The following is a 24,894-nucleotide window of genomic DNA, read 5'->3' on the forward strand; positions in this document are numbered from 1 at the left end:
GTAGCGTTCCCGAAGAAATAGTAAAATATTCCAGTAATCATCATAAAGCGGGCGACTCGGAAACGAAAATCACGAGCAAAACATTGTTAAATAAGTATTCCTATTTGTATTTGTATTTACCCTTCCAGACACCGCTGCTTTGTATTCAGATCAAAACGCCTTGGAATCGTTCAGTAGCGAAGACATTGGCCAAAATCTAGTCGCCATTCAGAATCATCTGCGCAGCATGCAGCTGATGCCCAGCGCCCGGCAGCAGCTGCAACTGCTACTGCAGCGTCAGCACATCGAACACGAGGAGCTCAAGCTGCGCCACTTTCTCGAGCTGGAAAAATTCCTCAAGCAGCAGAAAGAAGACATGAAGCCGCCGCCAGCAGCGGTTCAAGCGCAACAACAACAACAACAACCGCCACCGCAGCCGCAACCACAGCAGGCACAGGTACCTGTGTCGATGCAGGCCCCGCTACCGATGCAAGCGGTCTTAGCGGACATCACATCACCCACTCTAACTGCGAGTCGAGGCTTCGAAGCAGCTTCGGTAACTACTACTTCCTACAGTAACTACAATAATACAATCGGTAGCACCGGTAGCGGTGGCAGTGGGCCCGAAATGGAGCCCGACCCTACGCTTACAATCGTAAACGAAACCAACAAGTAGAGAGAGGCTGGTTTGCTGACTTGCTGCCACATCGTCTAGGCTAACGTACACAGTAAACAAAATTAGACTCACCATATGTAGTAGTGGTCTGACTGTAGAATGTTTTTCTTGTTAGAGGAATTTACTGCGCTAGTAAAAACTGCTTTATTGTTTTGTTTAATGAAGCCACTGGTGTTTCTACTGAACAAAATCACTTGTCGCTTGCTGAATGAAATTGCATAATACCAAAAACCGTATCATTCTACCCCTTATCATGTTACACAACGGATTGCTGGACATTTTCGACCCCGAAAAAACCAAAACCAAACTTCACACTGTGTGGAACACGCAACGATTTCATTCCAGTTAAAAAAATTATCGTTGCGACTTCTCGCTTGCTGCAAATGGTTCCGCACAAATAAAACCCTTACGTTTTTCGAATAATTACTCTTTAAAAAAAACCGGTTGCGCTGTGTGCACTGATGATAATCTCGTATTTTGGCTGCCCTGAACTAGATCTAAATATAAAAATTCTGCTGGACGGTTTTTTTTTCGAAACATGCAAAAAGATATTGTCTATTCCCGTAGAACAGAAAAGATATTTACTCACGAACGACGGCAAATGCAACATCAATAACAACTTACATGTATTGCAGAATAAAACGAGAATTGTAAAAAAAAGGGAAACACAGTAGTGTATATTTTATATTGGAATAACTGCTTATAATTATCGATAGGCGCTTTATTTTCTAGACGAAATATGCATGCATCAGTTAGATAAAAGGAAGGAAAACAAGACAATGATAGTTATAGTGATGTTTGAAGGACGCGAAACGTAGGCCGGTTCTTATAAAAGATGAAACGTTTGAGATGCGCTTTTAAGAGTAAACCCTATTCATAATTGAATCTTTTTGTGTATTTATCTTGAAAGTGCTTTTCACATCACATCATGGAATTCAGTACCGGCTTGGAACTCGCTAAAACAAACATTAGATATGTGTGCGTTTAATAATCCTCTTGCTTGCTCTATCTCTGATTCTCGCTGGCGGAAAGAGGATACAAGTCACCAACTTCGGAAGGAAAAGAGCGCATCGACAGGGCATTGATAATTTAGCTGAAACAAAAAAAACACGGAACCTGTTAGAATTGATCTAACAAACAAGCGCCAACAGTCACTGTAGAGAACAAAGGAATAATGTCAGTTACTACTAATTGTGATGAACGAGAGAGACGAATACGGACTGTTTTGAAACATTGAATGTATGGTCATGACGTAAACGAGATTCCAAGGGTAGGTTATCCCGATGAATGAAAAATAAATTTTGTTGGCGATGGCGAGGATAGAGCAGAGAGGGAAACATTCTTCGGAAATAAACCCAGATTTGACAGGGTTCGCATTACTTTATTGTATTATATATTCTATTCTATATTTAATGAATTGAAAACTAAATAAGATATTAAATATCTACTGAAACAGGAAAAAATGCAAACGCTGCATATGTCGTGTTTTTCTTCTTTGATTTTGTCATTTGTAAATGCACATCCGAAAACTCAATTTTTGTGAATACCCAACGAAGTTACTCGAGCTTTAAAAGAAACACAAGGAACAAACAACTCCAAAAAATATGAGAGCGAATTTTTCTAAAAGCTCATTTTTAAGTCAAAATTTTGTTAGGTTATCCGTTCAGTCAGTTATCTTGATAGATCACCTCTAATTTACATCTAGTGGCATCTCGGTTATAAAATCGGTCTATGTTCGGATCAAAATAACTCCATTTTTTCAATATGTTTTGTGGAAATTTTAAAGTTTTTCTCGAACAAAGGAAATGGATTATGCAAAAATGGTGCACCATTTTTACTGACTTACGTGTCCATGTCCGCCGGTCCGGCAAAACAAAGGGATGAAGTCAGAGATCTCCACTGCCGACGGTAACCCACTACCTGTCGCCAGCACAAGTCTACAGCCCGGATGTTGTTGGCTAAGCTGCGTCGCAATGAGCCTCTGGGTCTGCCTATTCTACGACGTCCTTGCGGATTCCAGTCGAGTGCTTATCTGCAGATCTCGTTCGCTCCTTTCTTCAAGATTTGTCCGATCCTCTTCCACCTACGTTCACGAATTTCTGTCTGCCGTTGATAACATCCTCACTGGATATCCAGTTGTCAGGCCACCAGGCACGAATATCGCAGGCACCGATTAATGAATAGCTGCAGTTTTTGCGTTGTCTCCGCTGAGACGCTCCACGTTCCACAAACATACAGCAGTTCGAATTTAACGTTTGAGCTGAAAATTAGGATATTCGTATGTAGAGTGATTTGGTGAGCGCCAAATTTTGCGCAGACTTGCCAAAGGCACCCATAGCCTTCCTGAATGTGGCACCCAAAAAGTAAACGGAAACGGTACAAATACCGATCCCAAATGTCCCCAATGCTCAGAATATTGATGATTACAGATGCATCACACTATGCCCGAACCTGTACAAAATTCTACTCCAAAATTCTGTTAAACCATCTCAACAATTAAAAAGAATCCATTCCCACCTACAAAATGTTGTTCCAAAACAAGCAAAATGCCCCGGACAGGATATTTGAGAGGAGGATTTGCGGAGAAACGTGCGGACAAAACGTGAAGGAATGGTTGCAAAACCATACCGATTTGTAACAGACCTGAACCAGGCATTTGATAGGCTAGACATTTCAAAGGCCGGAACGATACTACTAAAGCTGGTTGTAACAAAAGTGTTAGTGAAGCGGATATTTGCAGCGTACCTTTACAAGGAGACACTGGTTCAATGGTATGGCCAAATAACACGGGTAACGGTAACCCAAAAATCGACAGGTATGAAACAAGGTTGCCCACTCAGTCCGCAACTCATTATGCTGATGATGCACCACGTTCTAATGTCAGAGAAGAAATTTACGCCGAAACTTAAATTAACACATGATGCTGCCATTAAGCATGTATACTACGATACGAGTGGATTTCGGATGAAACTTGGAGGACGATCGACGAGCGGAGCCAGGCGAAAGCCGGCATTAAGCGAGCGCGAATTAGATCGGCTAAGACAGCTGCCAGTCAACGAAACGTCGAACTGGAGAGGGCTGGTAAACGAGCTTGTAGGAGGGACAAGAGAGCCTGGACAAAGTCCCCAACCGAACGACCGCCGTCAATGGTGGTATTCGTTTGTTGTGCGATATTTCTCGCCGCTTTAGTGGCGCCAGGATGAATATAAAGATGCCGCTAAAGGACAGAGTTGGTCATTTACTGACTGACCGTACAGAACAGCTTAAGCGGTGGACCGAACATCTTGAACAACTCTTTCGAGTTTCAAATGTCTGAGACCAACAAAACTAGCAGTGTATGACACCAACAGTTTATCGAATTAATCGCGTTATGTACAGGACAATTGCAGGGCCAGTTGCTACGATCCTATTGGCTCTAACAGCGTCTCCCAGCCGGGATGTGACCATACGACGACTGGCTTATTAGGCCAGCATCATACCTCGAGGCCAGCTGGGAGGCACGGAGGCGCCATCACCCATCACTGGATGAAATTGAAGCAGCTATCAAGAGCATGAAATCCAATAAAGCGCCAGAGATACTTCATAGATAATGATAATAAAGGGTAACCAACGTTTTTTGGACCCCTTCAGCAACTGTACATAATTTGGCCACTTACTGCAAAATCAAATGGAAGCTGATGAGCTCCAAAAATTGTTGGTTATCCTAATATCTATAGATTTTTTTTTGTTAGATTATAGTCACTTTAACAGCCAGGGTCATTCGTGACTCTGCGGGATCGGTATTTTAACCCGGATCCTTAGCGTGAGAGGCGTGAATGCTAACCATTACACCGGGAGTAACTCCTTATAGATAAATTGAAATAGCATTCAATTTGCTCGCTAAAATCATATATTGTAATATTTTTCTGTGCTCAGCCCATAGTGGCTTGCGGCGCCATCTGTATATTGCACCATGCAGCTGCTTAGCCTCTCTAACCCGGAGGAACGATTGATAGTTGAAACGTGAATAAATATAAAAAAATTAAAGAAAGCAAAAAAGATGTGTACCTTATCGGAATGTGTTGCTACTTCGAGTAAAATAATAAAATAGTAAATACAGTAATCTTGGTCAGTGGTGCGCCGAAAAAGATACAGTGCTGCCTGTTGCAGAAAACAATAACAAACACTTCGATTGGCCGCAGGATATTACCCGAATCCCCCGAAATAGAAACGGTCCGACGGAGGATGGAAAATATTCTGCTAAAGGAAGCAATAATCATGGCGTAAGTTTCTCCTGAAAATTTAATGCACCGTGTTCTCGAGCTGTTTATCTGAGTCTGTGTTTTTTCAGCAACAGCAATAATATGTGTCGTTTGTGCTTATCGGCCAATGGGATTACCGAGCCTATTTGCTACGACCAGCGTGACCAATTCTTGCTGCAGAAAATCTACGAGTGTACTACGCTGCAAGTAAGTCGAGTCCTTGGGTGGGGTGGGTGGTTGAGCGACAAACGCAGCGTGTGTGTTTATGTGTGCGGGCAGGTTGGATGTGGGGAAGGAACGTGATTACACAAAGTTTATTTTATTCGAAATACTGTCGTTTCCGTGGCTGGCACTATTTCTGATTGTTTATATTTTGAAAATTTGCGTGAAAGTATGTTTGTTTCACTTTTTTTAACGTAGAACTACGTTTTTGTTTTCTATATTGGGATGCACTTTCGAAGTACGAGAAATGAGCATGCAACGAAAAGTGGTTATGCTTTGCACTCTTATAACTCAGCCATTTTTCAAAGGATTTTAGAGATATTTGCATCAATCGATCAGAAATTTGTCTAAAAATTGGACAGGAATTATTGATTACCAGTAAACCTGGACCAAATTGAAGTCCTGACGGTAAAACATTTTGTAAAATATTTAAACTACCCTCGCCCTTTGATCGATGTTTTTATTTAAACATTGAACCTTGTATAAAAACGCGGTAGATGGAATATTCTGGCATGCGACATCCGACATGTGGCACAAATTTTCATTGTGTAATCAATAACTAGCCATGAAATTCTTTACATGCTTTAGATTTAATTGCTGACAATTCCAATTTCGCCAAAAACATAATTTTCTGTAAGATGTTAATGCTCTAAATTATCATTGATTAAAGCAGTAATCACGCAATACTGCCTGAGTTAAGACCACTTTGCCGTAGGAAATTTTTAAGTCAATCTTTTTGGTTGTGATTTCGACTTTGTAAACTTTTTTGTTTATTTTGATAGTAATTTTATAGCGATCTAACCGGGGGAAAAGGATGGAAAAAATACCTAAGCATTCCATTTAGATCGCAGAACAAGCTCAATGCTGAGTTTAGTCAACTGTTTATTTTTTATTTTTTTTTTGCTTGGATTATAGTCACATTAACCAGTTTTTGGTCATTCGTGACTTCTGCGGGGTTGGGATTTGAACCCGGGTCCTCAGCGTGAGAGGAGTGAATGCTAACCACTACGCCGGGACTGACCCCTAACTGTTTATGTAAAATAGTAATAAAGCAATTCCCATGAATGTCTTCTTCAGATTTCTCCTCTGAATGGCATTCCCTCATCATTGTGCACCATCTGTAAGGCGCGTCTGGACGAGTTCTATCAGTTCCGCTGGCAGTGCATAAAAAACGATGAAATAATTCGCAGAATAGCCGACAACTTCCCGAAGCAACAGCAACAGCCATCACCACCACAACCGGCAACCCCGGAAATCGGTCATCATAATCCCAAGCAAGAGATAGTCGAAACTAATGCTGCTAGTGGCGAACCACAGCTACAATCGGTGGACGATTCTTCCGAGTTTAGCACTAACAGAAGGTCTGAGACACCTGGTAGGTATCCGCAACCGGAGCACGTATCTCCAGGACGTTCTGATCCGACCACCTACGGAATTAACCAACATAATCACAATCATCATAATCAATACAACGTTGGCGGTACAACTTCTTCCAACGTTACTTCCGTCGAGGGTGTCCATCCGGTGAACTTTCCTCCGGATGCTAAATATCCAGTACCCCAAACTGCGGTACATCAGTTCCAATTTACGGATTTTCGGAGGAAGCGTGGCCGTCCTCCCAAGCAGAAATACGATCAATATCACCACCCTGTCGTGAAATACGGCGAGAATTCTATTGACGATATCAAAACGCAACATTCGTTGGATTGTTCAGACTCCAGCAACACGATGATCGATGAACCTGAAACCATACTTGCTTACAGCGATAGTTCTAGGGGTGGAGCTGGAGAGTATCAACAGCCGATAGTTTACGGTGGATGGCCTTCACAACCGAAAATTAAACTTGAACAATCGGACCAACAAACTACTCGGTACGATGAGCAGCATTCGGAGCACAATTCCACCGAAGATCGCCAAGAGCATGAACACGAAGAGTACTTGAAACATTTATCCAACAATACAACACAGACCGTAATGACGCCGGAAGGCTACGTGAAACGCAGCCGTGGTCGACCACCACGGGAGGGAGGTTGTCCGAATCAGGATCGAACCGAATACCGCTTCCAGTGCCAATACTGCGATGCCAGATTCAAGGCAGCCATCAATTTAAAATTGCATACCAACACACATACTGGGGAGCGACCATACAAATGCCAATTATGCGACAAATCGTTTGCTCATCCTAGCAATTTAAGCGTTCATTCTAAGCTGCACTCACAAGGACGGGTTAAACGAGATGGTGGCCCATCCGAAAAAAAGTTTCAATGTCCCTACTGTCACACACTGTTCGCCCTAGCGTTTCAGTTGAAAATCCATATCAACACTCATACCGGTCAAAAACCTTACGTTTGTAAAAACTGTGGTAAAGGATTTGCCCAACCGAGCAATTTGCATGTTCACGTGAAAAAACATTGCCATAAACGAACCGAGTACGAAACGATGATCGTAGGTCAGCCAGCAACTCAACAGCAAGAATCACTGACGCCGGACTCTTCAATAGCGACGCAACCAAGCTATCATGCGCTACCGCTACACCATCAACATACTTTACCGCCCAGAACGGCACATCAACAACAGCACTCTCCGCATCTTGCTCCAGAAGCAGCAACCATCTCTGGTCACATTCTACCGTCACATCATCCTCAACACCTGGTGGCTGCACCGGGACCTTCGACGACGCTCGAACATCCCCAACAACAGCAACATGATACTCCGCCAGCCAGCTCCGCTCAATCGCTTTCACTGGCAATACCGTCGGTTATGTTGGTTTAGTGTGAACGAACGTATTCTTGAATAATTGCAATAGATAAGTACTAATTACCTGTAAATAGTTCTGTCATGGTATGACCATTACTACTGATCATTTTATTGTAAAATTTTTATGTTTTGTTTAGTTTCTATGTGGAGAGAATAATTGTTCACGTACTATTGCAGCTAGAGTAGCTAGATTTAAAATATAACAATATTTTTTCATATACTTCAAATCTGTTGAATAATAAATATATCATGAGATGTCTTTTTGATTGTTTATTGCTCTAGTGTCTCTTGTATAGAATAAATATATATATTTTTGAATAGGATTCTGTAAAGTTTTGCTTGACTAGAATATTAGCGGAGTAATTTTTCTAATGCAAACATTGTGAATTATTCCATTACCACCGATATAATTTTATCATTAAATTTAAAGTAAGCTTCCAAGCTGATTTATTTTTCTTCAGCTTATTTTTTCCGTCCTTAACTTCGTCTATCGTTGGAGCTGGCACCTCTTTCACGTTTATCGCATCAACGAAATTGTTTTTCCCGCCTGGACGCCATTCAGGTGTTCGTTGAAGTGCTGCCTCCACCTTTCGGCCTTCTCCCGTTAGCAGTCAAAATACCACTAATACTATTCTGACACATTTCGGCTCGCAGTACAAAACCTTTGCAGGATGAGTTGAGCTTCCATTCCAGGTAGTCTCAACGTTAGCGCTTTGACAGGATCTAATGTCGATGATGACCGATCTGTGGTTTTGTCTAATTTGGTAACCTCCAAACATTGGCATGTCGAGACACAAACAGAAGGTGGGGCACCTACCTTCGAATTTGGACTTAAAATTGAAAATTTTATTCGGTATTAGATGACAAATCGACCTTTAATCAAAGCCTTGGGTTGTAAACGTCTTTAAGACTTGACCTCTCTATCGACAGACTTCGCAGCTGACTACTAGCGTACGGAACAATTACAAGCTAGCGTAACCATCCTACTGACTCTAGTAGCATCGGCCAGACGAGATACGACAACTGGCTTGTTAGACCAGCATCGTACCTCGAAGTTATTTAGGTATTTATTTATTTACTTTTTTTAATGGGGCTTTCAGCCGTTAGTTGGTTCACCCAAGTACCTACCACAAAGTAACAGAGGGATTGTACATTGGACTTCAAAATTTACTTGAGACTGAGTATTAAATTGGACTTGAAATGAGATTTAAATTGAATTTGAAATTGAACATGAAATTGGAACAGAACTTGGGCTTAACTGAATTGGCTATACTTCAAATTAAACTAGAAGTTTTACTTCAAATCGAACCCAAAATTGAGCGCAAAATTAAAGTTATAATTGTACATGAATTTGTGAATTTGTTGGTTAAATTAGACTTTTTACGTAGCTAATTAGCTTTATAATTAGCCTAATTTTGAACTTTGAGGCATGAAATTGAATCTAAACTTTAAGTTAAAACAGAACTTTAAATTGGATTTAAAATTGAGATTGAAATGAGACCTCAAATGGACCATGAAATGGCATTTGAAATGGGACACATGGAATGGGACTTGAAATTGGATTCCACATAAAACTGAAAATTTTAATATTTTTTTGAAACGATGGCTCTAAAATTGATGAAGGGACGGTAGGGGAAAGAAATGAAAATTTTTTGGTGAAGGAGGGGAAGAACGGAAAGGAAGGGGGGGGGGGGGAGTATTGGTAGCTATGCTTGACAAGTAGTCATTTTGACTCCTACCTTTTGTCCAATGCTGGAAGGACAAAAGGTAGGAGTCAAAATGACTACTTGTCAAGCATAGCTACCAATACCCCCCCCCCCCCCCTTCCTTTCCGCTCTTCCCCTCCTTCGCCAAAAAATTTTCATTTCTTTCCCCTACCGTCCCTTCATCAATTGTAGAGCCATCGTTTCAAAAAAATATTAATATACAGCCCAGACTCGATTATCCGGGTGACAATTTTTATTTTCAGCCCGGATAATCGAATCACCCGGATAATCGAAACATCATTTTTGGTACAAAAATTTTTTAGGCATGTCAAGTTTTTTCACTTTTAGGTATCAGAAATGTTTTATTTATTATTGATGTATCTGCCCAACAGTCAGAAAATTCCTTTCTTACAATTTTTTCCACTGATTTTTTTTTTTTGGTACCATATTATTTTTTGTATGTTATGTTTTTCAATATTTAGGTATTATAAACGTTTTTTATTATTGATCAATCTCCCCTAAAATTCCTTTTATGCAATTTTTTTATTGATGATTACGATGATGATGATGATGGTAATGGTGATGATGATGATGATTTTTAAGTAAAAAAATTGATTTCATCATCACAGGATTTATTTTTGTTTTGTTCGCCGATAAAAGGAATATAAGAAAGGAATTTTGTAGCTTTAGGGAGGTGCATCAATACTTATCAAGTTGGAATCATCATGTAGCATGAAAACTATAACATTAAGGTTTAAAATAAATCACTGAAAAAAAATAATTTTTTTTTTCACCCGGATAATCGAGTCTAAAAACCCGGATAATCGAATCCCCGGATAATCGAATCCCCGGTTAATCGAATCCCCGGATAATCGAGTCCGGCCTGTATATGTATGACCGCATTTCAAGGTCAAGACTAAAAACTTGAGATTAGTCTGAAAATTTTCCTTGAAACTGGACTCTCAGGTGACACCACTAGATATCATTTTGTTTTACATTAAATTTAGACCATTGCCAATTATTTTTAAAGTTTTTGTCACCTTAATTTTTGTTGAAAATCATTTTAACTTTATAGTTATCTGCGAATCAATCCAAGGCTGCCAAGAAAAACTACTCATTGTATGAAATTGGTAGAAATTTAAATTTATCCTGCAACATGGGCCGAAGGGTTATCTGTTTTTGTTCGTATCGAAAACAATACCTATGCCCGCGCACAAAATGAAAGTACGAGGAAATTGGCGCATATTCTTTGGAGTTTTGTGGGAAAAAAGTAGAAAGCAGCATTTTAGTAATGGGCGAAGAAGTGGGAGTTCGGTGAAACGTTCTTCTACAACCAATGAATATATTTTTTGATTCTTCTCATTAAATATGTATGTGACAGTCATCAATTTTTGCAATCAAAATTTGCTTAATGAGTATAGAAACTGCGGAAACAGATTTTATTTGACTATATTTTGGGCTGTATTTTGTTTTTTTAAATATCCGTTCTTTTTCATCTTTTTATTTTTGCTTTGCGAAGGAACTTTGCCTATTGTTCTCCCCAGTATTAGATAGTATTCCAGAGCGCGGTTATCACTTTGTGTCTATTGAACCAGCCCAATGGAAATCTTTGAGCACCCAGACAAAGCACTATTTCATCTACGAACTGTGTAAGTTTTCTTAGACCTTAAATAAATATCGCTTGACGACTAAAGTTTTAAACCAAAATTCTTACTGTAAGCCGCAGGGGTATGCACATACGGCTTGCCTCATAATGAAAAAGCAAATTGTTTATTTATAATCCATCCTTTTCTAGGATTGGTAATAGTTTCAGTTATTTCTAGGACGCAACGCATTCGTCCGAGGACTGTAGACGGCAATCGTCGCTGGTGAGCGGTTCTCTTTGCCGGGATAAGGCGAAGCAATCAGCTTCTTGGGAGTTTTGGGACTGCCAACACCACCGTACAGTTTGCCTGACACGTTCAACTTCTGCGGTGAATCATAACACGAAAGTTGTTGCTGCAGTCCGGCTATGGTGTTTTCCTGTTTTTTGTTGACTTCCTGAAGTTTTGCAATTTTCTGCAAAGAAATTCGAGTTTAGTTAGGAATGGTCGTTCAATCCAAGGTTTAGAATATATTACCGCTTTCAACTGCTGGTGATCCTTGCTGCCTTCGATACTTTTCATCTTCTGCCGATTGTTCTGATTTTCCAGCAGCTCGGTGTATTTGTCAGAGGTTTCTTTAGCGAATTGTTCCACGATTTTCAGCTTCTCTTCTGTTGACTTGAGCTGAAATGTTGGAGGAAAAATGTTTTAAAAAAATACAAAATGCAAAATATAATTAGAACATACTTTTTCGTTTAACTCGGCCATTCGAGCTTCATCTTTAGTGGTATCACATTCAATAACCTCCTGAAATAGCTCGATATGTTCACTGTTCAGGGCGTGGCTTCCTCCTTCCTTTTCCAGCTGGTTGATGATGTTTTCAATCAAAAAATTGGAAACCAACTGCTCGTCTTCCGTTCGGTTTGGCATTTCCGGTGTTGACTGCGAGCGCCTCTCTTCGTTCTGATATTTCTCAAACTGTTCACATTTGAACCTGAATGTCATGTTTTCCAGCTTGATGTCCTTATTTTCATTTTCTAGCTCGAAGATTTTCTTATCCTTGGTATCCAACTCGATTCGAGCCAGTTCAATGCCGGTTGCAAACTCATCAAGCAGTGTCTTCATGTCCTGAATGTAAGCTTCGCGGGCCTCATACTTTTTCTTTAGTTCGTCGTACATGTCCAGGTATCGAGATATGCTTTCTTCCATTTTATCGCTAAACAATTTACCGATTTGTGAAACCGTCATTATCGCGTCCTCTTCAGAAGTCATGATTTTTTCAAACACTTCCTCCTTATCACGCATTTCTTTTTCCAACTGGGTAGAGGACAAGCGAAGCGCCGTTAAAACCCGTCGGTATTCATCCATCTCCTCTCGCAGTTTATTGTTTTCGGTTTCCATTTCTGATTTGCTTTTCAGCAAGGCATCAAGCTCTGATTTTAGGAGTTCCACGTCGCTATCTGACTTCTTCAGACGTTCCATTAGAATGTTTACCGTCGATCGAGTGTTGTTGAGCGTTAGCTGATAGTTGTACTTTTCCGTTTGTAAGCGAGAATTTTCCTTTTTCGCTTCCTTAAGTTCTGCTTCGTATTCATCCTTTGTTTTGCCATTAGTACCCATTTCAGTTCGCAATTTTCTGTCCAACTCGTTAATTTTGTTTTCATGTTCTTTGATCACCTCGTTGGAAGCTTCCCACAAAGCTTTCAGATCACGTTTCTCGAACTCGCACTGCATGATTTCTGTTTCGGCAATTTTTTGGCATTTGTCTAACTCTTTTTGCCAAACTAATTTCTCCTTTGCCAATGCGTTCGCTATCGAACTTTGAATCGAGAGCTCTAGAGCTTTGATGCGTTCTTCACTTTGCACCTCCGCTATTCGGATTTTCTCCTCAGCTTGCTCGCCAATTTGTTCGATCTCCCTCAAGTGATTTTTCTCCAGTTTCTTAATTTTATCTGTTTGTTCTTTGATCAACTTAGATTTCTCGAGAACGAATATCGACTCACACTCTCTAATTTTCATCTCGTTCACTTCGTTGGTCGTCGCGAGTTGTTGTTCGTATTTTTTAATTACGGCGCTGAGCTCCTGGTTGAAATCGTTTCTCAAGTCATCTCTTATCTCGTCCATTTGGAACTGATTTTCGTTCAACTCTTCCTGCATCGCCTCAACAATAGTATTTTTCTCGCTCAGCTGAGCTAGTAGTGTTTGATTTTCTTTTTTCAGATCATCGATATCACGAATAGTGACCCGACTTTCCTCCACGTACCGCATCATATCTTCTTCAGCTTGAGCACGGAAATAATTTACCTGATCTTTCAGTTCCTCACTATCCCGGCTGAACTTCTGTAAAGTTTGCTCCATCGCCTTCAGTTCTTCTATTTTCCTCTGCAATTCCAAATCATGCGCTTCCAAAATCTCACGCATTGCCATCAGTTCTTCGTTCAATAAATAAGTTTCCCCCTCAGCCACTATGTAGTCATCAAGCAGTGTGTTATACTTCAGTTCCAGTTCCTCGTATTTCATTTCTAATTTCACCTTTGAATCATGCACATCGTCAAGTTTTCTCTCATAATCCCGATGCAGCTCCTTTATCTCTTGCTCGTTCTGTTTCACCTTCTCCAGGCAACCTTCAGCAATCTGCTGCAGTAATTCGTCGGCCTTGGTGATACTGGTCAACTCCCGCTCCAGCAGCATGATCTGATTGTCTTTCTCGGCCAACAGGTTGCAGCGCTCCATCTCGGCACATTGTTTTTCAGCCTGCAACTGTTGAACCCGTACCTTCAGCTGGTCGTTCTCTTCCCGTGCACGCTGCAGTGCCTCCTTATTGACGTCAATCTTGTTGTATAGTTGAACAATCGGCGGTAACTTTTGGGTGCCACAATCAACGCCCTTTTCCAGGGGTTTCGTTTCCAGCGCAACGAGATCCAACTGCCGGCGGTTCTTTTCCGTGGGCTCACCTTTGGAGGAAGATTTCTTCGGCGTCAAGTCCGAGATGTGTTTGAACTTTAGTCGCCGTGGTAGCGATGGCTGAAAATGTTAAGAAAAATGAATTTAGAATTTACGTTTACAACACAATCAGTCCAGCAGCAGACTTACCGTTCTAAACAAGCTAAGAGCACTTTTTGTGGTCTTAATGGACTCGGCGTCCAGGCTGCCCATCTTGATTTTTCCATCTTTCTTCGACTTTTTGGTGGGCTCCTTTTCTTTTGGTTCGACAAACGGTGAAGGAGATGAAACGACTGTGAATTGAAAAAAAAAGAAAATACAACTAAATAACAAGGCTAAACTATTTACATTATGATTGCAAGTGCATGACAATTCTTCAGTTAATTATAATAATCTAAAGCTCTCAATCTACAGCAGCGGCACACGCAAGTACGTGGCACACGTGGCTGTTTGCATGATATTAGTCAATATAAAATACTAGCACATGGATCATAACTTTCACGAAGCACCTTTCGGTCTAATTTGATCACTTCCTGTAATGTCCCCCTCGCTTATCTTCCTCATTGTGTCAGCAGCGTGATGGCAATGTGCGCCAACGTTTTTTTATCTACTGATCTGGATACATATGGAACAACGCAAACGCAAGTAAGGTCACTCACGTTTACAAAAGGTGTTCCCTTTAGGTTTGTCCGTTGACTGTTGCTGCCGTTCAAAACCAACCAAGCGTGACGAATTAAATTCCTTCTATCGTTCCTTGAGCCTTTCTTGCTTCATACTTGTGACGCTAATTACAGTGTATAGCTCTCCTGGGACCACAACCGTTTGACCCTTGCTTGTGTGCCACAAGCTAGTGTGGGCGGGACTCAGAAATAAACCTTCAGCCGTACCCGTGCGTTACGAGTTAGAACAATTAATCATCATCATCTTCCGCTGTATGGGGAACAATACTGAAAGATTTTTTTGTATGATTTCCGGTAAACGTGAGCTGACGTGTGAAAGTATTAAAATTATTTTCTAATCACTTTCTCATGAACCAGTCTTTGTATTATCCTTGACGAATCGTTGAAGAAGAAAAAACAGTTTATGAGAAACTGTTTCGGAATACCATATATCAGCGACAGGCAGCTGGCTCTTGAGACAGTTGCAGTCAAGAAAAAAAATGGACCGCACCGAAGTCACATCTGTCCAAATATATTTCTTTATACCTAGAACCAAATTCAGTAGACACACAGAAACATTATGTCGCGTGCGGCTGCAACGCAGCACACTTACTGTCCTGACGGCGGTGATAAGAAGGACAAAAGTACATACAGTAAAATTAATGGTTTGAAACCGAAATTTTTCGCTCCCGCCCGGAGTGACCCTTCCACCACACAGTAGGAGACTGTGTGTTCGTACTGGCGTTGCAGTCTTCTATTTAAAAGGCAATGATGGCTCATATTTCAATGATGTTGCGAATAATTTCTTTGGCTTCAATCTATTTAAAAAAAAGTCTTTTGGTCATTATTTGTTCGACAGTTGACTAACTGTCAACTCTTCTGTCGAGTTTGGAAACAAAATTGTGCTTGATTTTTTCATTAAACAACCGATAATTTATAATTTTAGATCATACAGAAAACAGGCAGTACTTTGTAGATACAAAATATTCATATTTTTGTTTATCCTAGAATTATCATTTTAATTTAACCTAACCCAGCCTAATCTTAAAAACTTCTACTTGGTAAAATCAGTAATATTTAAGATTAAACACATTGATATAATAAAACGGAAATATACATTTTGGCTTCGTCGGTAAATTTCAAATCTTGAATAAATTTTTTAAGGACGATTAAAAAGTTCAGTCACATTATTCCACAAAACGTCAATGCAAATTGTGCGATTATCTCGGACTTATTCAACGCTATTTAAAACAGTATAAAATGGGAAATCGCATAACTTCAAAAATCTAAAACACTCCAATTTTGTTCAAGACTTTTAGGATAGAGTAGTTTAGGCCCTAGTGGCGGAAAATATATGCAAAAAATAAGATTCAGTTTGCGTATTTAAACTATCTTTTGTATTTGCGTGATAACAAAACCTTTTTTTCTTATTTGCCAAAAACTACTGGTGTTTGCATGTTAGAGATTAGAGGAAGTGATGAAAACGATTAGAACATTTTTTGCGCGCAAATTAACCGTGAATATGACAACTGCCCAAAACATGACGTCAAAATCGTCATGGGAGACCTTACCACTCAGTTGGCCTGGAGGAGGAATTCAGACCGGTTATTTTTATGTTCAGTGCACACGCGATTACGAACGAAAAAACAGTCTTCGACTTATTAATTTCGTCACTTCCAAATATATGCCCATACGAAGTACCTACTTCCGGCATAGCCTTCAATATGGGAGGCTCCTGGAGATCCCCACAACAGACCGAATCGCCAATCGATGTTTTAATTGACGAAAGGCACTTCTAGGATATTATCGACGTTTGAACCTATCGCGGTGCAAATACCGACTCTAATCACAACGTTTTGATGGTTAAAGTGCACAAAAGACTTTCTGTTGTTACCAACATTCGATATTGTTGCCCGCCACGATACAATCTAACACGACTCGAGCTACCTGCGATTGGGTGCATGGAGAGGAATCAACCTAACGACTGGTTCTATGAAAAATGCCAGACCATGTTAAACGAGAAGAATGCAGTGCGGGCGTCGATGTTGCAGCAGCGGACCCGTCAAAACGGAGAGCGATACAGATCGAAAGACATCAAACCCAGTTTTCCTGGATAAAAAGCGCCGCTTGAAAGAAATGGATAATACGTAGATGATGGCGACGTGTCGACTCTTCCAGTAGGTGAAATGATCGACGCCATCTAGCAGTTCAAGAACAATAAGGCATGTAGAAAGTTATCAAGCCAATTTTATAGACGAGCGCTCGACAACGAACCAAATCTTTGTGTTACGGCAGATCGATCAAAAATACAATCGCGAATACCAAGTCACTACGCACCACCTTTTCATCAACTTTAAGGCCGCATATGATAATATAGATTATGAAGAGCTATGGAAAGTTAACAAGACTGATTTAATCCACGATGGATGGAGTGTGAGTGTATCGGGCACGTTGTCAAGCTCATTTGAAGAGACTTCGACAAGGTGATGATATTTCGTGCCTCCGTCGCACAAGTAGGTGTTATAAAGCGTTCGAGCTACGATCTACAATTAATCCAGTCAGCTTATCTGTTTCGCTGATGACATGGGCATTTTGTTATATCGGAAGTACGTATAAAGTGGCTGCTGAACAGCATGCCAAGCTATAACGTGAAGCAAAGAAGGTGGAATTGATAGTGAATATGTCAACAACCAAGTAACTTTTAATAGGTGGAAACTATCGTGATAGAGCGAAGGCAATAGTGTTATAATCGATGGGGACGAGTTCGAGGTGGTAGACGAATTTGTAGACTTCGGGTTCTAAGGGTTCTTCTTAACCCTAAGGTCGGATAAGCTTCACCATACTGAGTGTATTATGAACAAAACGCTGACTACTGGTCTTAGTCCTCTACGGACCCGAGACGTGGTCAATGCTGGACAGGGATTTGCAAGCACTGACTGTTTTAGAATTTCATGTGCTTAAGTCTATCTTTATGAGAACGATGCATAGAGTAAAAGGATGAACTACGAGCATTCGCAACCTATCGGCGAACTGAGTATCCAGAAAGTCGCTAAAGCTGGAAGCGCTCCATTTATGAGAATGTCGTACAATCTAGAACAAATCCGTAAAAATTATGTTCGCCGCTTATCTGCTGATCAAGGTGATTAAACTAGTGAGAGAATTTTTCGATGCGTGACAATTAGCACAATCAACAGCTCAATGTTTCGCAATCTTCCATTTGATCAAAGCCTTATCAAAGATTTGTAACTTCAAGCGTATGAAAAACAAAAGGTTCAAGGATTGACGGCGTAGCAAAATGAAGCAAGACTGTACGGTGTAAATCGTTTAAGAAAGTCTGCTCTTCACGCCTATCGTAGAAATAAAATTTCTCAATTGTTTACGCTTTACAACAGCAAGTCGGAAACATAAAACTCTAAACAAGAGACTCTATCTGAGCTACGTACAGGAAACAAAGCGTAGTCTTCGGTTTAATCCGAAAACATTTTCAAAGTTGCAAACTCAACACGTAAGGAAGGTGGTTTACCTTCTAGTGTATATCTGGACAACGACGATGTTTTACCATAAACCGTAAATGTGTTATGTTCATTGAATATTTCTCTGGAGCTTTCAGTAATGAGTGTACTTCATAGAAAAGTATTGTAGATGACTGTAGATGAAACATTAGCAGTTATTGATGTTACAACATGATTATTCACAGTTATTGCCCTGGACCGCATAGCATCCCTGCTGTCAAATTTCTAAATTGACAATCGCATCATTAAGCAATTTCTGCAAGCAATGTATTTAATTTCCCAGTTATTGGAAGCCCCCCTTTATGTTTTCTGCGTTCAAAAAAAAAAGACAAACGTAATGTCGAACGCTACCGAGGAACCACTTCTTAGTGCGCTTGTTAAAAATTTTTGGAGGTAATTGTTTATAGGCATGGTGTTATATTAACAGGCATCTCTGGTGCTACATATCTATAGATCACGGCATGACTTTGTTCCTGAAAGATCCGTATCAACTAATTTGCTGGAGTTTACCTCACTATACTTGCGTACAATGGACCAGTATTATCAGGCAGATGCCGGCTATACTGATTTAAAAGCAGCATTTGATTGTGAAGACCATCCAATTCCGCTGGCTGAACTTAATAAGCTGAATGTCTCTGCTGGTTCAAATGCCTGGTTAAGTTTCTATCTACCTGCAAGACGGTAGGATTAGGATGACAGTAAAACTGACTGCATCTCTATCTTGTTGGTTTCAAAACAATTCGGGGACACCTCAGGGTAGCACGTTAGGGTTACTATTGTTATCTTCATTTACAAACGACATATCCAGACTAATAGTCGGCGTAAGATTTCTTTTTGCAAATGCTGTTAAAATCTACATGAGCATTCGCAACTCCGAAGATTGTCTGAGATTTCAAGAACTGATCGACTGAATGGCGCGATTGCAACTGTATGACTGTATGAAGCATTCCAAAAGGTACCGCCATCAGTTTCTCCCGAAAAAACATATGTTGGTGTATGATTAGCTTATCAATGATCAAAGGTGCAATGTAGTGATAGGGTTGCTGATCTCGGAGAGATATCGGATGAACAAATAAGGTTTAGACAACAACAAAGCAACTCGAATGATATTAAAGATTGGTAATAAATTTCAGGTCTCCGAAATGTTGCGCACTTTGTACTGCTCGCTAGTAAAAAATCAAAGCCGTGGGCTTAAACCGTCATTAGACATTATCCTTCTTTATCGACAGACTTCGCAGCCGGCTGTTTAGAGTACAGGAAAATTACGGGGCCAGAGTAACGATCCCACTGACTCTATCTAGCAAGCACTGCCTAGCCGAGATTCGAACATACGACGACTGGTTTGTTAGACCATCGTACCTCGAAGCTAACTGCTCGCTAGGATGTTCGATTTAAGAAACAAACTGCGTTGTCTGATACGCCCACTTTGACAGTTAGTCTCTTCATATTCGTTATTTTTTTATATATATTTTTTAAGCTGAGACATAGTATTTTTCGAAAAACTAAATCTGAAGAATGCGTGCAAACGCGTACTCATGCAGATCCACCAAGCCCTTTTTGGCTCTTCGTCAACAGCATTAGAGTAAAATACATTTAATAATAAAATTTGGATCTACTATAAGTCTACCCATATACATGGGTAAGTCCTTAAAATGATAGTGGTTTCACTTACTAACACATCAGGATCTCTGCTTTCAGAATCCCGAGGATTATTATTTCATAGTTCGGTTCCTTTACCAGTTATAGATATCCCGGAAATTCCAACTGTTGCATACTTATTCAAGAATCCTGGTTCTACCTATAGGCAAGGCATTTTGTACGAATCTTCTGCAGAACCTCTTCATACGATTTCAATGCAAAGAACCCTGAGACTCTATGAGAATCATTTTTGATCATCCAGCTCTTTCATATCATATCACGTTACACCTTTTTTATTTTATGGACTAAAATAAATAGGTATTAATTTGTCAATGATAGGCGCCTTCTCGTACACCAAAAGAAACGACAATTTAGATTTATATCTGTCTCCGAACTAAAGATTTAGTTAGATTATTTTCACTATACCAATTTAATACCAACATTAAACTAGCACAGCAGGACACTTTGTTCAAAATCCAAACAACACAAGTTAACAATCTATTCAATAAATGAGTATAAAATTTTATATCATCGATAACGGAATTTGTCTCCCCGTTTTTTTTTTTCGTTTTATCATCATATATCGACGATTTCATATGTTGCTCCTAAAATGACCGATACGATAGCATGACTAGCATAAAAATTCGGACAAAAGCTAAGCGGAAGTCATCATAGTAGGAGTTCCCCCAGCAAGCGGTATTCCGGATGATCAATTTCTTCTATTATTTAATCGTTTGAAATGCACGTTGGATTTGAAATAGGTGCCTGCGTTTTTCTCGGGACGTTACGAAAAACCTTTTAGAACGGAAATGATTTTCTTTACTGATCACACAGGTGAAACATTGTACAAGGCTGTACAAGGCAGGGCTGTACAAGTTATTATAATTCGATGGCTTTTTGAACCGTTCGATTTGGTACTTTGTCTTTTAATTTGAAATTTTGTTTGTAGTAACCGTCTTTGCGTAACATTTTTCTTAATTCGTAAGTGAAAATCAAAAGTAAATTATTTGCTGCCGTGAACAATTTGGTTAATGATAGCAAGTAGCCGAAATAGGACAAATTTTTCACTCAAAATCGGAGGTTGTACACTTCACAGGGATTTTGACTAGTTTCAATTGAGTACCTATAATTGAGCTCCCTTTGTCAAAAATACCGTAATTGTCTTACTTTTCGAATTCAGACAATATTTTATTAAGCCGCGTATACTCCAAGAAGAAGACTTGTGCCTTTATGTGGTCTCTTTCTACGTTAGCCTCGTGTGCATATTCTCCACTGAAAATCGTGGATTTCAAAAAAATTTCCTATTATGCTGACCGTCTGGTCAGTCAGTAACATGATTACCATAACTATTATGGTCAGACCAGTTAGACAGTAAGAACTTGCATTTCTCATCATTTCTCCGTTTCAAAATGCTTTCGAGAATGTTTATTTTGTGCACATTTCTTTCTATGTTCAATATATCTCATGCAGTCAATACTGAAAAGATCATAGTTTTCTTGATTATACATTATATTATACACTAATGTTTGAAATTCTCAAATACCTCCACACTGCAACACGTATAGAAATACCAATCGAAAAAAAAAAATGTTTTTAATGCTTAATGGTTTCCCTTCACTGCTTCGATCAAGTCGATGGTCCTTTCGGGTTTAAATTTGCTTGGTTAGCCTAGCCTTTCATTGTGCCTTTCCCGTGCTATATGTAAAATGTTCCAAGAAGCAGCATAAAAAATATCTGTTTTAAATGTCATTCGAATGCCATATAATCGGGCATAAATGATCCTGATATGGCTGAGCTTTGCTACAAAATAATCTAAGATTTGTGACCATCTAATGTGAGTTCCACATTTTTACCACATGTTCACTAATTTTGCAAAACTAAAATGTGTTTAGTTACTATAATGCCTGATCCCGGTTAAGATACTGTTGAAATAATTATTAAATCGTCAAAAGATTTATCTTTGACAGCACTCAATTTGGTAACAATCAATTTTTAGTTCTGACGTAAAAACGGAAAGATGCTGCAACATCATCCATCAGGAGGCCACCGTACCCGAATTCTCCTATAATATTATGTATTGCGTCCTGCGCTACTTATTTATTGCATTGCGTTATGTTTACTTGCTGGGTTAGATTTTCTTGCCACAGGTAAGGCTCACTAAACATAACGCACAATCAAGTAGGGTGCGGAAACTTTCCCACGGTTTGCAGGCATTCCAATTGTTTCCAGCATTGCATTCAGTTATAATTCTTAAGCAGGGGAAAAATTTTGACTGAGAACTTATCCATGTCGGGTCATTCTATCGGAATTAAACGTATTTTCAATTGGCTTGCGTAATACTTCTTAAACATACAGAAGTAAAACCAACGAATTTTATCAATCATCAACCTAAATATGAATCATTTTCACATTAGTAAAACCACTTCAAAACACAGAAAGCACCGAAAAAACTTTTGTTGGAAATCCAAACAACTCCACAAAAACGGTCTGTAATCCATAAACTCGCTTCTACGGCACGTTTTACTTTCACTTACCTGGAACGTCGTTAAATCTCTTCAGTTTTGCCTTCGAGAATGACATCTTCAACATTTATAACGGGTTTTTGGTATCGATTTGACTCGATCAAACTTAAAATGAAACTTTTTTCAATAACTTATTTTCAATAACAATAAATGGATAAATCAACACACTAAACTTTAGAATAGACTTTGACTTTCGCGTGGTGACATTGAAACATGGGATATAAATTATAATTCTGACAAAATTAAACAAATTTTTCTTTTCTTATAAAATTCCGGCACTATTGCAAAACGAACAAATCCCTAACGTATTTTTTCTTTTCTTTCTATTCTCGAGATAAAGTTTCGCGCCTAATCCATAACGGCCGTTTAAATTCCCTCAACACGATCTGTCTTTCTTGTTGGCTTTCTGTGTATGAATGATGAACCTAGGAAATCAGTGAACGGCCACTGTTCCTTCTGCGTATGTTCTACTGCAATGGTCTAAATCGAAATGAGGACCCCAGCCTAGGCGCATAACGTACATTCCCTGCTTTTGGCATTCGAAAGAGAACAAACGGTAGTCTAGAAGACGCACTCACACATTGATCGCATCATCCTGTTCCGCTTCGGTCGGCTCCCTTGAACGACAATCGGGAAGGGGGAATAACCCCGTCTTCTTTGAAATTTTACTGTACTTGCTGTGGTCTTTTTAATTTCAAAGAAAACGTTTCCTGCACGACGAAGACTAGCGCAGTACGTACATATCCGAATAGGCAGGACCTTAATGCGTAACTGGCTGCGGCGGGTTGCGCGAGGTTGCCGCGTGAGCAGAAGCGCGCTTAGAAAATATAACCGTAGGGTGCATACGAAGTGTCATGACGCACGCGTAAATTTTTCCTGCTATATACAGGCTAGCAGACATATACAATCTCAAACATATCTGTAAATAGTTCATCTAAAAATTATAGAAAGTTTTTGGACCGTTTATACAACACAAAAATTTTAAATAAAAGTGCGTCTAAACTCCTTTTGTTACCTGGCTATGGCAGTTGTACATAACTACGCGTACATATTTATTATGCTATGATTGTGTCTCGTGCGCAGAAGGGCAAAGCAAAAGGATTCCCTTTACTATGCTTACGCAGTTAGATGAACATAACCGTTAAATGCATCATGCGCCTACCTGAGACTGCATCCTATTTGAGTTTTTATTACGAACAGGTGAAGACCTATTTGTAAATAGCTAGGTCCATGGCTTTTTAAAAAGGTTGCTAAATTAGTCCAGCTTATGTTATTAAACCTAATAACATGAACAGAAATATTGTGTACCATAATACGAAATTAAACTTTTATAAATTTGTTGGATTAAGGAATTTTAATTTGAGCTTGACCTTTGAATATGTCTATCAATCTTAAACAAACCGCGTAGCGTGGGGGTCAGTGCCGGCGTAGTGGTTAGCATTTACGCCTCTCACGCCGAGGACCCGGGTTCAAATCCCAGCCCCGCAGAAGTCACGAATGACATAAACTGTTAAAGTAACTATAATCTAACAGAAAAAAACCGCGTGAGTGTATATTTCCCAATGCTAAGCTGGCAGAAAATAACGCTCACGCGGTTTATTAGAATTTTCAAAAAAAGTTAAGGCACACAGGAATGGGGGGAAACTAAAAAACTAATGTGTTTTGTTTCGGCTGGCAAAGAGTGAACATGTGCTAATCTACCACCTTTGTCCACTAACTCCTTTCCCTACCTCTACGTGGTGCCGACTGGGGTACGTAACCATAGATGTCGTATGCATTCAGAGAAGGGGGAACAACGGTGCCTATTACATCTAAGATGGCATGAGCGATATGCTTGTTAAATTTTATGCGTGCTTGTGTGTATTGCGGTTTACCGTTTCTTAAAAGCTTAATCTACTTTACCCATTTATTGCTCGCTGCCAGTGCAATCCAATATTATAGCCGTCCCTGGCGAGGACTCATGCGTTCCTCTGACCAATTCACTTAACTATAGGAGGGACTTCTGCACTTTCAAGAGGCTGCAGTGGGTAAATTTAGAATTCAGCATGAAGGAAGGGTAAATGAGGGGGGGGGGGGGCTGAGAATAAACCCATACTTAAGTCACTTGGCATAGAATGGCTTGATTCTACTAAGATTCGAACCCACGACCACTCGCTTGTCAAAACAGAACCGTGGGGCTCCCCTGTACTCGAAAACTTACCAAGTTACAGAAAATGAAAGAAGAAATCGATCTGGATAATTGGCAACTACCTTTAGCATGAAAACATGGACACGAATCGGAACATGGAATATACTGACCATTGCCCAGCAAAGTAAACTGGCTCAACTGACAAGGACAGCTAGCCGCTTGAAGCCTGTAATTCTGGAGCTGAGCGAAGTCTGTTGACCGGATACTGGCAAACACAAGACATCGTCCGGGCAAGTCATGCTCTACTCTGGTATGCGAGGTGAAAATG

At 39.9% G+C, this 24,894-nt stretch overlaps 3 protein-coding genes across 12 annotated transcripts in view; 2 read left to right on the forward strand and 1 right to left on the reverse strand.

The window, feature by feature from the left end:
- The window catches only part of LOC128738510 (uncharacterized), a 55,112-nt gene extending 53,005 nt beyond the window's left edge, over positions 1-2,107 (forward strand). For all 10 annotated transcript variants that reach the window (XM_053833701.1, XM_053833706.1, XM_053833705.1 and 7 more), the window contains one exon: positions 129-2,107. In XM_053833701.1, coding sequence (XP_053689676.1) covers positions 129-655 — 527 coding nt within the window. In that variant the 3' untranslated portion in view covers positions 656-2,107. The remainder of the gene's footprint in view (positions 1-128) is intronic.
- A 2,629-nt stretch (positions 2,108-4,736) lies between these two features.
- Positions 4,737-8,057, forward strand: LOC128737433 (zinc finger protein 8-like). Its single transcript, XM_053832068.1, has 3 exons — positions 4,737-4,917; positions 4,986-5,103; positions 6,196-8,057. Exons 1-3 carry the CDS (start codon positions 4,880-4,882, stop codon positions 7,888-7,890), a joined length of 1,851 nt encoding a protein of 616 aa, XP_053688043.1. The 5' UTR covers positions 4,737-4,879; the 3' UTR covers positions 7,891-8,057.
- Positions 8,058-11,390: 3,333 nt separating this feature from the next.
- Positions 11,391-22,505, reverse strand: LOC128737815 (myosin-2 heavy chain). The gene is made up of 5 exons (XM_053832552.1): positions 22,451-22,505; positions 14,258-14,400; positions 11,912-14,188; positions 11,702-11,848; positions 11,391-11,639 (listed from the first exon to the last, which is right to left on the reverse strand). The coding sequence occupies exons 1-5, from the start codon at positions 22,503-22,505 to the stop codon at positions 11,391-11,393; spliced, it is 2,871 nt and encodes a 956-aa protein (XP_053688527.1).
- Between the last annotated feature and the right edge of the window lie 2,389 nt (positions 22,506-24,894).

Source organism: Sabethes cyaneus, chromosome 2, assembly GCF_943734655.1.
Source record: "Sabethes cyaneus chromosome 2, idSabCyanKW18_F2, whole genome shotgun sequence".
Classification (NCBI taxonomy): Eukaryota; Metazoa; Arthropoda; class Insecta; order Diptera; family Culicidae; genus Sabethes; species Sabethes cyaneus.